This window comes from Bos taurus, chromosome 11, assembly GCF_002263795.3.
Source record: "Bos taurus isolate L1 Dominette 01449 registration number 42190680 breed Hereford chromosome 11, ARS-UCD2.0, whole genome shotgun sequence".
NCBI lineage: Eukaryota > Metazoa > Chordata > Mammalia > Artiodactyla > Bovidae > Bos > Bos taurus.
Window position 1 is genome coordinate 71,450,627 of NC_037338.1, and position 14,943 is coordinate 71,465,569.

A 14,943-nucleotide genomic window follows, 5' to 3' on the forward strand; every position below is an offset into this window, starting at 1 on the left:
TCATACATGCTAAAATGTTTACTGAAAAAGCATGTGTGTCTATGGGCATACACACGCACATGTGCATACACACACACACACGGAGATAACTTTGCCATGGAAACCACAAAAACACGTCTAGTTTAGACTCCACAGCACATACCACAAATAACAGCCCATCTTTTAAGGACAGATCCTATGTAGACCCAGGGAAAGCCCAGAAAATTAAACTGCAATTCATCAAACATAAAACTTATTTCATAATCCCCCTTTCAAGTTTATTTCAAGATAAGTAAGTCTTACTCATCATCATTAGTTACCTTTGCGTGTGTTTGTTTTTTTTCTTAAATAGAAATTCAGACTTGGGCATCGTGGACAAAAAGGAAAAACACAGGGAGGGAGGGCACACTGAAGGTTCAGACAACAGCAGCTCTGGATTCCACATACGAATCTGAGGCAATCTGGGTTTCTAGAGAAAATTGTCCTGTCATTATTTAAAACAGTCCCACTTCTGCTGTGAGTGAAAGCCTTGTACTACAGAAAGTATAGGAGATGCCAGGGGACACCTGCGGACCGAAAGAGAACCCACAGTGGGGAAGAAAAGAGCAAGAAGCCTTACCAATCAAGAGCATTCTAGGTCTGGAAGGCCAGGTTTTACTAGTATACACTTTAAAAAACCATCACAAGTTGGTTTGATATCATAAAGGCTTTGATCTCTCCTGCTGGGCTATAAATTCCATGGTGACATGGAAAATTTCTGATTTGTTTATCACCGTACCCCAGCCTTGGGCACACTGCCTGGAACATGGGAGATGCTCAGTGAATACTGGATGAGCAATGAAGAGGACGCTGCATCGATATTCTTCATCTCTGTAATTCTTTGGATTTGAACATCCTTTAGCTGGAATCACAGGTGTGAGCATACAGCTATATGATAAAGTAATAATCACCTGCCACATTGTAATTTATTTTTGGAAAGTATGACACTGACCCACTCACTGTTGCTTCAGTCTAGGAAGGCCATGGTTCATGAAGACTGGTGCTCCAGATACTAAAGTCTTACCTATAAAAAACATTCTGCATTTATATTTACCTATTCCATATGACTGGGGAACACTTTCTATAGAGAGGTTCAAGTGCAATAGTTATATCTCTAAATTCCAAACTCCAGCTAAACTTCAACCTCAAATTCCCAACTTATTTCCCTAAGGATATCAATAGTTCTAAGTTATCTGTATAGCCATTTATTCAAAGATGATGCAGGCCCTACTCTGGGCAATGGCTGCAGAGATGCAATGAGGAATATAACTCATTCTGTTCCTTCAAAGGCATTACAGTTCCATATGAAGAACTAGGTACTGGATCCACATGTTGACTAACAAGACCAAAATTCTATTTGTTTACTGTCTGCTGAAATTTCCCATTTTAAAAAATGTGAAAGCAGCTGTCAATATTTTCATCATAGACACCGTTTATCCATAACTCCAATTCCCATCTAGTACATAGAATCTAATCTAAATAGAAAGGTAGATTTCAGAGATATCCTGTAACCCATTTTTTTTTTTAAAGGCAATCTACCTGATGAGGCTAGATGAGGAGTTGGCTAACTTTTTCTATAAAGGGCCAGAAAGCAATTACTTTTGGCTTTCCAGGCCATATGTGGTCTGTTCCAACTGTTCATCCTGCCGTTGTTGCATGAAAGCAGCCACAGAAGATAAGTTTAAAAATGGGTATGGCTATGTTTCAATAAAACTTAATTCATAAAAACAGGCACAGGGCAGTAGCTTGCCAACCCCTGGACTAGATAAACAATATGTTACCTATTTGCAAGAAACAACAGTTGATTCAGGGGACTTCCCTGGTGGCCCAGGGGTTAAGAATCTACATTGCAATGCAGGGGAAGAAGGTTCAATCCCTGGTTGCGGAACTAAGATCCCACATGCTGTGGAGCAACTAAGTCCAAGCATCTTTCTAACTACCGAGCCTGCGTGCCACAACTAGAGAGTCCATACACTGCAAGGGAAGATCCTGCAAGATGCAATGAAGATCCCTCGTACGCAACTAAGACCTAACACAGCCAAATAAAACAACAACAAAAACAATGATTCACTTACTTTGCTCTTTTGGCCATTTCATTTCCATCCCATCGGGGGCTGTATGGGTAGTTCTTCTGGGCCTGGGAATAAAGCTGTCCACTGTTGGTAAAGTGATAGACAGATTGGAATGTGAGAGTTGGCTGATCTCGAGGAAAAAACAGGGGCAGGTCAACTGTAAAGACAGAAGAAAGGAAAAGGAAGTTAGGGCTTAAATGCATCTTAATACACATTTTTGGCTAAATATGAATGGTGGGTACAAGACTCTCCTTAAACCATGAACACTGGCTGACGCTTAGGTAACAGGTGTGGAGAGAGAGCCCAGGAAACACTGGGTTGACCAAAAAGTTCATTTGGGTTTTCCAAACTTTTTGGCCAATCCAAGACAAGGTGTCTTCCCTGCCTTTAAGGAGTTTATGATCTAGGTAGAGAGGCAGTTCAGTTCAGTTCAGTTGCTCAGTCTTGTCCAACTCTTTGCGACCCCATGAACTGCAGCACGCCTGGCCTCCCTGTCCATCACCAACTCCTGGAGTTCACTCAGACTCATGTCCACAGAGTCAGTGATGCCATCCAGCCATCTCACCCTCTGTCGTCCCCTTCTCCTCCTGTCCCCAATCCCTCCCAGCATCACAGTCTTTTCCAATGAGTCAGCTCTTCGCATGAGGTGGCCAAAGTACTGGAGTTTCAGCTTTAGCACCATTCCCTCCAAAGAAATCCCAGGGCTGATCTCCTTCAGAATGGACTGGTTGGATCTCCTTGTAGTCCAAGGGACTCTCAAGAGTCTTCTCCAATACCACAGTTCAAAAGCATCAATTCTTTGGCGCTCAGCCTTCTTCACAGTCCAACTCTCACATCCATACATGACCACTGGAAAAACCATAGCCTTGACTATATGGACCTTTGTTGGCAAAGTAATGTCTCTGCTTTTGAAAATGCTATCTAGGATGGTCATAACTTTCCTTCCAAGGAGTGAGCATCTTTTAATTTCATGGCTGCAGTCACTATCTGCAGTGACTTTGGAGCCCAGAAAAACAAAGTCTGACACTGCTTCCACTGTTTCCCCATCTATTTCCCATGAAGTGATGGGACCAGATGCCATGATCTTGGTTTTCTGAGTGTTGAGCTTTAAGCCAACTTTTTCACTCAACTCTTTCACTTTCATCAAGAGGCTTTTTAGTTCCTCTTTACTTTCTACCATAAGGGTGGTGTCATCTGCATATCTGAGGTTATTGATATTTCTCCCAGCAATCTTGATTCCAGCTTATGTTTCTTCCAGCCCAGCGTTTCTCATGATGTACTCTGCATAGAAGTTAAATAAGCAGGGTGATAATATACAGCCTTGACGTACTCCTTTTCCTATTTGGAACCAGTCTGTTGTTCCATGTCCAGTTCTAACTGTTGCTTCCTGACCTGCACACAGATTTCTCAAGAGGCAGGTCAGGTGGTCTGGTATTCCCATCTCTTTCAGAATTTTCCACAGTTTATTGTGATCCACACAGTCAAAGGCTTTGGCATAGTCAATAAAGCAGAAGTAGATGTTTTTCTGGAACTCTCTTGCTTTTTCCATGATCCAGCAGATGTTGGCAATTTGATCTCTGGTTCCTCTGCCTTTTCTAAAACCAGCTTGAACATTAGGAAGTTCACGGTTCACGTATTGCTGAAGCCTGGCTTGGAGAATTTTGAGCATTACTTTACTAACGTGTGAGATGAGTGCAATTGTTTGGTAGTTTGAGCATTCTTCGGCATTGCCTTTCTTTGGGACTGGAATAAAAACTGACCTTTTCCAGTCCTGTGGCCACTGCTGAGTTGTCCAAATTTGCTGGCATATTGAGTGCAGCACTTTCACAGCATCATCTTTCAGGATTTGAAATAGCTCAACTGGAATTCCATCACCTCCACTAGCTTTGTTTGTAGTGACGCTTTCTAAGGCCCACTTGACTTCACATTCTAGGATGTCTGGCTCTAGGTCAGTGATCACACCATCGTGATTATCTGGGTTGTGAAGATATTTTTTGTACAGTTCTGTAGAGAGGTAAATCACCCATAAATAAAAATTAAACCAATATGAGGCATGATGTGTAGACAGGTGCGAAAGAGTACTAGGAAATGGTCACAGAGACTGGGCAACCCCAGGCCCCTGAACTGCTGTGGCACTAATTACCTGTCCAGTATTCACAGAGAAGTTAATTGTGTATCTCTTTTAAGTACCTATTATATCATAAGCTCATCAAAGGCTGGGCAGTGTCTTTCTCATCCAGAATCTGAAGAAGACTGTTCTTAAAGATTGGATTTGGAAAGGGGATCAAGAGGGCAAGTGAACTGGGCCACGGGAAAGAACAAAGTATATCACTTTATTTTCAATCTAGCGGTGAACTTTGATACTGAGCAGTTTTACATTTTTCCGTATATGTTACCATATATATCTCCTCAATCAGTACGAGCTGCTTAATGGAATGCCAAAGGGACTACATATGTCTACTGTTACAGTATATACTGATTTTAATATTTGCTATTTACAAATATTATGTGCTTTATGTTCATTTGGGGATCCTTTAACTCCATTTTTAAAAATAAAATGACTTCCTATTTTCAGTTCAGGCAAACTATCACTAAAAACACAGACTGTTTTGATGTCAAATTCCTCAAGGCATATAACATGTATTTCTGTAAATGTTACTCACTCTGAGGACACAGAATAGGCACATCCGTTTAAAAAAATAATAAGAAAAATGTGTATAGACTTTTCTAGCTTTACAGAGTACTTTTATATACTTTATCTAATTTGATACCTATAATTCCTTGAAGCAGACATTATTTTCACCAGCTGCATTTAATAAATGACATACTTGAGTTTCCAAAAGGTTTATTAACTTGTTCATACCATAGCTATACAGAGGCAGGACTCAAATCTAGTTCTGTAATTTAAATCCTAAGCTCCTTCCACTGGCTCACGTTGCCTTTTGCTCTTGGGTTTACTGCTCACTATGTTAAAATTACAACTTAGTAAGCTAAAGTCTCTGCTGTGAAGGATGTACAGGGTTCATCCTTTTGGCTCCATGAGGCAAATATAGGAAAGAAAAAGACATACTAGATAGCTATACATGTATCACCAAGTCAGTTAGGGTGACCTTTGACTTGGAATAGGACTACCAAGTACCCAAAATGATTTTTTTGAAGGAAGTTAGGCTTGCAGCAAACTTAAAAAACAAAAAACTGTCCAGTTGGTAAGGCCTCTTAGACCTCTGAGCATATCTGACTCTGACTCAGTGCTGTAGGGGGTTTCTACAGATGAATCACCCCCCAACCAAAGAAAAGTGGCAAGATTTTGAATGTCCATCCTTTAGTCACATTTTCCAAGTGCCTCAATGCAGTTTCAATACATGTCTGTTTGTGCCAAAGCAAAAATTTGGTAACATATAGGAATAATACAAAACACGAAAAACAGACTAATTCACATGACAAGTACTTGGATTCAGAAAACCCTTTTGAATCCCTTCATCTTACAGAGTTTGATATAAAATATCTTCAGTCATTTGGAATAACTATCATTTTCCAAAACTGTTTATCTCTCTTCTGATTACTCATTTCATTTCCTCTGATTAATTTTAGAAAAAAATGCCTATTCACATGTACTTTAATTTTACTTCAACCATGTTTATATTTTATATGTTTCATACATAAAATGAGATTCAGATTAATCTCCAAAGCAACAGCTATAGCATTGGTGCGAAGTATTTAACATGCAAGGTTCCCTTTAAAACAGCAGTAATTTTCAATAATAAAATTCAATGGCAATAATTTACCAATTCAAAGTAAGTACAGTCATCATTTAGTATCCAAGCAATATACATAATATCAGAAGCTTCATGACTCTTAAGCTACCAGATTTCTGGGGCTTTGAAATGCATTCTATTTTTTGTTCCTGTTATTTTGTTTTGTAGAAAATTAGATGCTGGTATTTTGATAGGCTAAAAAATGATCTTCCCACCTAGTCCTGAAACATCCACTCTGACCCCCTTAATGCCCAATTAAGACCAGGAACAATTCAAAATATAAACAAAATTTTATTTACCTAAATGAGTGAGTTATTCTGATTTTAAAAAACCTATTAGCTGATATGTACCAAGATTTCCCCAAAAGTATTTGATTACATAATTATTTTGCCATGGAGATTTTTCTTAAAAAGTGTAGCTGGAGTCAATACTAAAATTTGAACACAGTGGCTACATCATTAGAAGGGGTAGGACTGGTCAGAGTCCTTCAAAGATAAAACTTGGTAATCCACATATTAATTCACATATGAGAAAATAAAATTTAAAAAATATAAATATCTTGCTCAGTTTAACGAGGGCATATCCTGCCTGGATCAGTCAGCAGTCAGTAGAAGGATGACTTCTTTAAAAATGTTCTAAGAAGGAGTTAATAACTAAAATACCTATGAGAAATACTTTGCATTTTTCTTATAAGAATGATTTGAATGGTACAAATTAGTTAGAATTAAAAAAAAAATTTTTTGTTTTCCTTATCCCCAAATGCTTCTGACACTACATTTTGCCTTCAGGCTACGTCATGATTTTTCTGAACATTAAAATAATGACTGCTGAGCCTTCAAACAGCTAACTCGCTTTAAGAAACTCCTAAGCTTCTAGGCAGTTTGGGCTCATTGTCTCAGCCACGTTAAATCTGAGCATCTGAACATCTGCTTCCTTAGAATCCAACTCCTCTACTAGCTCAGGTTTGATTCCCAGAGTAGAATCATTTCATTGGATTCAGTTACTCATTGTCAGCGCTGTTTTCACAAGTGCTTCCTATTTCCTTCTCTCTGGATTCAGAGACTGAATTTTGCCCAGCTCTTGAGCCACAGAAGAAATGGTCCCCTCCTTGTTCAGTATAATTTTCAATAGCCATTTCCTAAGCATTATTTTCTTCAAGAACTTGTTGAAACGAGTCACACTCAAACACTGCTAATTCTGCTCAACCTAGGCACTTCACAGGAGTTGCTCACAGGGCTCTGACGCCCTGGCAGAAGGCAGGAATAATTAAGTTCTGCACCAGCTTGCCTCACGCTGGACAGTCACAGCAGTGACAGGTTCTACTGGTCACAGTCCCAGAGAACTGCCCGCCGTGCAGCTTTGAGAGGCGCCGGATGCACTGAGAAACTTTTGCCGCCTCTCTCCAAACCATGCTGAAGTTCTGATGGTTTTATCTTCTCTAGTAAATATGCTTAACTGCTCCTATGTGCTCATCCTTGCACCAGAAGACTTCATTAGTTTTATCTAAGTTCACAAGACTCTCGAGAAACTTCACTTCCCAGCCTCAGACCTCAACAATGGAAAAAAGACACTGGACAGCCAAAAGAAAAATGCCACATTGTGTAACCGATCCACAGGACAGCTGCCAGATACTCAACATTTCAGGCTTTGTTCTAACAAGTTTGATCATATGGTTTTTCCAGGAAAAAGGAAAAAAATCTAATTATGGCAAGATTAGAACAAGGGACATTAACAGCAAATAGTGATAACTAGCAGTCTGGCACAAAGCACTGAGAGAGAATAATAAATAAAAGCAGACTTAGGAAATCACAAAGCATCCCAGTTGGGGGGTGGGGGCGCGATTCAGTGCAGGAACAAAGAGCTTGATCGTTCCCTCAAGCTATTACCGTACATAGTGATGTTCACTCCCAATCTTGGTAACGGGGCCAACACTCTTGGTTGCCTAACCAACAGCCATTCTCCATCTTCTTTTATATGTTCAGACACCTCCTCCCATAGTCGGAGAGCATTTACTTCCTCAACCTTCTATAAAACCAAGGCAAAGAAATGTGATTCAGTTCTGCCAATGGGACCTGAGTGGAAGTCAGCCAGGGGTCTCTGAGAAACCTTTTCCTAATTTAAGACACATATGGAGAAGCCCCCATTTCATTTTTGCCTAGATCTTATCATGTGAGATCTTGAGGCTTGGAGCTGGCACTCATCTCGTGACCATGAGCGGAAAGTCAGCCTGACGTCACTGAGCTGTCGAATTCATCTCTCTCTGGTACTGCCCAGCTCTGGATTCCTTGTTATGTCAGACATTACAAGACCTAACTATTTCAACTTTTTAAATCAGGTCTTCTTGGACCTGCAATGCAAGGAAACTAAAGGAAATGTTATTCCTTGCAGCTTCTGTTCAAGAAGGCAGGATAATCATATAATCTATTTCAGAAATATTTCCATCAAGCATGGTTAAAAACATTCAAGGCGCATAAACAGGAAAGTTTTAGCTGTCTGGAAAATTCAGTTATGTGGGACAGTTCAATCCTTGAAAATGCCAGACAAATGAGGGGTTAACCATAATTGCTTCCCTGGGAGTCGCATCATCAAATATTTTCATCATTATTCACAAGTGAGCCATTATTTCACTCCTCCAAACCTTCCCAACTCTGTATTCTTGTGTGCTTGGGCTAGTAGGGAAGATGCTTCATGGATTCACTTTGTGGTGGCAATGGTTACGTTCTGATTTCCAGTCCTCTCAGGCCCCTCCAGTTCCTCGAAGCCTCAATAGGAGCTAGTTTTAACCCCATGTTGACTGGCTGTAAACTCCCCTTCCGACAATGATTCCATCTGAGGTCCATTCTTCTTAAGAGCAGTTTGTACACGTCTCATTCCCAGGCTTGTGGGCACACAACCAATTAGGGAAGTTGCCACTTATTGACTGACCACCCCTGATCGTACCTCTGAGACACATGGATCCCAACCACTAGAAAGTTAACTACCACATATCCAAAATACTCACCTATAAGAAACAGAAAAGACAAGTTTTCCAATTCAGAAGTGTCCCTACTCAAGGCATTAAAAATCAAATGGAGTCTCTTTTTATCATCACTGCCTTACATTTAAGTGACTAAGGAGACCAAATATTAACCACATTTTAATACATTGATTTCAATTTTTCACTTTTTTGTGTGATTTGATCATGTAAACAGATGACCTTTGGGGGTGTAGTAATATTAACAAACTAAAAGCTGAAGTTTCCTGGATTTTGCTGTAAATGCTAAAAATCCTAGTATGGGAGGTGATAGCACGATATGATGGAAAAAGTATACACAGCCTTTGGAGTCTGATAAAAATGGGTTTCAATTCTGAGCCCTATTCATTTATTAGTGGTGAGACCATAGGCAAAATATTTCATCTCTTTGAATCTTGATTTTTCTCACCTGAAAAATGAGGGTAATAATTCTTATAGCATTGTTGAAAGAACTGAACAAAAACAGAACAGGTAGTAAATAAACATTCATTCTTTCCTCCGACTCGTCCTTTTTCCTTACTTTGTATTTTTCTTTCAGTCTAGTTTTATACACTTCTATATATGTGAAATTTCTACCTATAGCATAAATTTTCACAGTGTTTAACTATTTTGATGGATCTCTTTCTAAACTGTGTACAGACCTTTACATCTCAGTAAAAATAACATACTGAAAAGAATTTAGCCTTTTCTTGATGACAAACAACACATGAAAAGATTATACACGAGAGTCTCAAGTGTTAATAAGACTTCACCTTCTAAAAAGAAATGATACAAATGAATTTATTTACAAAACAGAAACAGATTCACAAACTTAGAAAATGAATTTATGATTACAAGGTGGGGGGGAAGGGATAGTTAGGGAATTGGAGATTGACCTGTACACACTGGTATATTTAAAATGGATAACCAACAAAAACCTACTGTATAGACAGGGAACTCTGCTGAATATTATGTAACAACCAACACGGGAAAAGAACTTGAGAAAGAACAGATGTATGTATATGTACTGATATAACTGAATTACTTTGCTGTCCACCTGAGACTAACACAACATTGTTGATCAACTATACTCCCATACAAAATAAAAAGTTTAAAAAGAGAAAAGACTTCACTTGCTCTTTCACAAATGCCTCCTACCACGAGCCAGACCCCCAGAACTGTTCAGTTAAGGAGCTGACATGCCTTTGAGGTGGTGCTGAGGAGCACACTGGGGAGTGCTACTGGCATGTGTGTGCCATTCGCCCCCTGATCACAAACTTTATTTATTTCTGTCCCTTTATTTATTTCTGCTCCTTTTCCTTGGCCACTTCTCACCACGGCCAGCCCGGCCTCAGTATGGTCTCTCTCTCTTGCCTCTTCTCTTTGCCTTTGGTCTGCTTTATCCAGCCTGCATCTCAGCTCCTGAAGAGTCAGCGTGGTTGATTCTCTATCCGTAGGCCGGCACCTGGTGTGGAGCAGGGGCCGTATGATGTGAAGTGATGCCGTGTGAGCTCTGGTTCGGGCACTGTTTGGAGTTCAGATACTATCTCCTCCTCCTCTTCCACCTGCTGTTGTTCGTTTCCTTCCAGGTTTACAGCTAACTTCCCAGGTAGGTGAAGTTATAGGAAATCTGGTTCCTGCTTACATTTTGTTTACCATTTGCTTTTGAGGTACTTTCTAGAGACAAATTAATATTTCTGACCCCCAATGAGCCATTCACACAAAACTCCAGGAAGAATCTCACTGTGAAAGGGATGCCATAGTGTGGGCCCACAAGAGCCAGGTTCTCCCACCTGGCCACATAAATGAACCCAGGCTGAACCATATCAGCTAAGCTTCTTCTGCCATGAGCTCAGAGGGTCTCAACTAGAAGTCAGCATCTGCATCACCAAGGAATTAACCTTTGGGCCCCATCTCAGACCTCTGGTTCCTGAAAGTGCACCTGAAGTGTCTCTGATATGCCTCCCCAGCTGGGAATTACTACAAAAGTTGAGTGCTCCTAGGGGTAGGGGTCATGAATTAGTTATTTTATATTCTTAGCACTTGGCACAGGGCATGACATAACACAGGAGAGATACTCAATAGATGCTTGTTGAACTAAAGGAGTATTTAAGGGAAATGCAAAATTATAAACCTCAAGGAGATTCCATTTCATACGTATTAGACTGGCAAAAATTAAAAGCACCAGCAATCCCCAAGTATTGTCAAAGATGTGGAACACTGTAATTTCTCATCATTGACAATGAGAATATAAATTTCTATAACCTCCTGTACAGTAAAAGTGAAGATGTATAGACTTCATAACTTGGCATTCCCACTCCTAAAACACTGCCACAAGTGCATAAGAAGGTAGGAGAAGGTTTGCTGTAGCACTGTTTGTGATAACAAAAACTGGAAACATCTTAAAGTGTCCATCAACAGGAGACTGTGGTACATTCCTCAATGGAATACCTTACAGCAGTTCAAATGAATGAGCTAGGGCTACATGTACCAACACAGAAAAACCTCAAGAACATAATGTTCAGTGGAAAAAGCAAGTTATAGATGAACAGTGTTCAGTATAAACTTACAAAGTCCAAAAACATGCATACAGTATTACACACTGCTTATGAATGCCTATGTAGTAGAAGTATAAAAACGTGCACGGGAATGATAAACACCAGATTAAGGAAAGAAGTTCCCTCTGGGGGTAATGGGAAAGGAGAGAGGGATAGGAATGCATTATGGAGGGGTCCTCAGGGGGACGTAACCAAATTAGTAATGTGCTCTTTCTTTAAAAACAAAGTGAAAACAAAAGCAGAAGCAATTACCAGCAAAACATTAAGATTTGGCTAAGGTGGGTACATGGTGTTTGTTTTGGTACTTTTTATATACTCAAGTCGAAGAAGGCAATGGCACCCCACTCCAGTACTCCTGCCTGGAAAATCCCATGGATGGAGGAGCCTGGAAGGCTGCAGTCCATGGGGTCGCTGAGGGTCGGACACAACTGAGCGACTTCACTTTCACTTTTTACTTTCATGCACTGGAGAAGGAAATGGCAACCCACTCCAGTGTTCTTGCCTGGAGAATCCCAGGGACAGGGGAGCCTGGTGGGCTGCCGTCTATGGGGTCGTAGAGTTGGACACGACTGAAGCAACTTAGCAGCAGCAGCATATACTCAAGCAAAGCAGACAGACATTGATATTCAGAGCAGCACAAAACAATCAATATGATTCCATTTGTATAAATTTCAAAAACAGGAAAAAATAATGATATATTGTTCATGGGTATATGTTACGTGACAGAAGTATCACGTAAACATAAAATTCAGGGGAGTGGTTACTCCTGAGGGGGACACGCTTAGGGCTTCTAAGATACTGGCGCTGTGTTCCATTTCTGCAGTCGGTGGTGTTTTATTAGTCTTTAAAGTACATGGGTATGTTTTCTATGATCCTTGTACATATATTCAAAGAAATATTTTTTTAAATGGGAGCATTTATAAAACTAAGAGAGTTTAGAAAATTGAATGGTCTTCAGGGAAAAATAAGACACCAAGTTGTAAAGAAAAATAAAATAACATAGAAGAAAATGGTGCAGAAAACCTGGAATACAGCTTACAGAGGCACTGCAGAAGAGGCACATTCTCTCATGAGAACACTGTCAGGCTGGCACAGTCAGCTGGTCCACTGAGTTGCTCCTTTGCTCCCAGATTTGCTGAGTGGAAGGCGGAGTGCTGGGAAGAATGAAGGTGTCTGGGCCCTGAGCACCGGCAGGCCCAGGGGAAGGGGAGAAGTTCCCACAGCTCACGTGGGGTGACAGCAGAGGTGCGGAGGGACGGGACACTGCTTGAGGTGGACGCTTTGCAGAACAGATGGATTTTGAGTTGGATCCAGAAGGTTAAGGGCTGAATCAGAACCAGAGTCTGGGGGATACTCCGTAAACAGGGAAGAAGTCAAGAAAGCTTTGATGTTGTGTAGATGTAAAAATTTTCTTTTTTAAAAAAAAAAATTATTTATTTCGTTGTGCCAGGTCTTAGTTGCAGCATGTGAACTCTTAGTTGGGGCATGCGGGATCTAGTTCCCTGCCCAGGGATCAACTGGGTACCCCTGCAATGGCAGCATGGAGTCTTAACCTCTGGATCACCAGGGAAGTCATCAGTTTTCCATTTTTATTTGACTCTTTTCGTATTGTATACATTCAATTCAGAGAAGCTATAACCTGTCCTATTTCACCGATCCCACTTTCTTTCTCACCACTGCCCTCACCTTTGCACACGTGGAGAGGAACAGGGGACGCAAAGATGAAGGACGCCACCCTTGGAAGCTCACGGCCAAGCTGCTCTTCCTTCCTGGAGGAACCTCCTTCCTTCCCTAGGTTTATCTGGGGTTCCTCTCGTCATGACTCAGTTTGTTGGAAATGCCTCTGTCCTAGAACTCTGTATGCTTTCAACTTGTACTCCAAACAAGGCCTCATCAGGGCTGTCCTCCCCAGGAGAAAAGCAGCCAATGGCCGAGGCCAGGACTGAGGGATCCCCTGCATGGGAAACCTTCCTTAGCCTGGTGTTTCTCTCCCTGCTTTTCCAGGTTTGTCTATTCCCTAATCTAACACACACTGAGTGAGCACATCCCATGTTGCAGGTCCCAGGCTACACATGAGGACCCATGCTTCCTGGAAATGAATGGTAGGCGCGACACTGTGCACTTCCTGTGATGTCCTCTGGTTTCTGTGTCCCCTGAGGATGTGTTCCATTTGGATCCTGGCATTTCCCCAGGCCTGGCTTCTGGTTCAGTCCCTACAAGCTGCTCTTGCTTCTGCGGCCTTCTTCTAGGAAGCCTCTCTTGCCCACTCTGTCACTAAGTGACACGTGCCCATGATATAGTCTTGGCTGAATTACTAACAATGAAGTGTTCCCGTTGTAATTCTATATTCTCCACATGTGAACACTGGGCTAGACACAAGGCAGGTAGTTGATGTATGTCTAGGAACTCTGCCTGGCAGAGACCATAAAAGTGAGGAGAGGTCAACGGCACGAGACATAAAGAAGGAAGCATGTTTTTAAGAGATGCAGAGAAAAATCATAAATAGCATTTCAGTTCAGTTCAGTTCAGTCACTCAGTCGTGTCCAACTCTTTGTGACTTCATGAGCTGCAGCATGCCAGGCCTCCCTGTCCAACACCAACTCCCAGAGCCTACCCAAACTCATGTCCATTGAGTCAGTGATGCCATCCAACCATCTCATCCTCTGTCGTCCCTTTCTCCTCCTGCCCTCAATCTTTCCCAGCATCAGGGTCTTTTCCAATGAGTCAGCTTTTCACATCATGTGGCCAAAGTATTGGAGTTCCAGCTTCAACATCAGTCCTTCCAATGAATACCCAGGATTGATCTCCTTTAGGATGGACTTATTGGATCTCCTTGCAGTCCAAGGGACTCTCAAGAATCTTCTCCAACTCCATAGTTCAAAAGCATCAATTCTTCGGCACTCAGCTTCCTTTATAGTCCAACATAATTTAATACCATTTAAACTTCTATCTTTAAAAGAATGTAGTCACAATAAATAAACTCCTGGCCTGGGAGGATTAAAACAGAAATCTGGCTAAATTAAGGAAGAATTTGATTAGAATAATCCTTAAATAAGTTAAAATATATTCAAATGCAAAATCCTTGGCATTTAAAAGCTGGGCAAAGTCTTTAAAGAGTCATAAGCTTCTAATTTCAAAATATCATGGATGATTTACCAAAGGCAGATGATTAGAAGGAATAGGACAAATTCTGAAAAGGAGGAGGACTGACAATGGTCAGTTTAAATTCCAGTCTTAAAAAATTAGAACATCCTGCCAGGCACAAATTTGCAAATAACGCAACTACTCCAAAGTGAAGGATGACTAACTAGGCTTTAAGAAGAAAAAGAATTCTGAAACTAGTTATTTTTATTTTTGAAAGGGTCTGGTTATGAGCTTTATATGCTAGAGAAAATAGCAACAAGTATCCAATTTGAGAAGCATTCCTGGAGAATCTACTATGAGCTAGCTCTAGGGGGCCAAGTTGAGTAAAGCCTGGTCCTTCCCGCTGACCATCACTGTTCTCAGGCAGGAAAATGACGGTGGGTTATAATAGAGGTAGTAACTGC

The 14,943-nt window shown here is 40.9% G+C and overlaps 1 protein-coding gene across 5 annotated transcripts in view; it reads right to left on the minus strand.

Moving 5' to 3' along the window:
- BABAM2 (BRISC and BRCA1 A complex member 2) overlaps positions 1-14,943 on the minus strand; it is a 422,242-nt gene that overhangs the window by 36,959 nt on the left and 370,340 nt on the right. For all 5 annotated transcript variants that reach the window (XM_059891476.1, XM_059891480.1, XM_059891478.1 and 2 more), the window contains one exon: positions 2,094-2,247. In XM_059891476.1, coding sequence (XP_059747459.1) covers positions 2,094-2,247 — 154 coding nt within the window. The remainder of the gene's footprint in view (positions 1-2,093; positions 2,248-14,943) is intronic.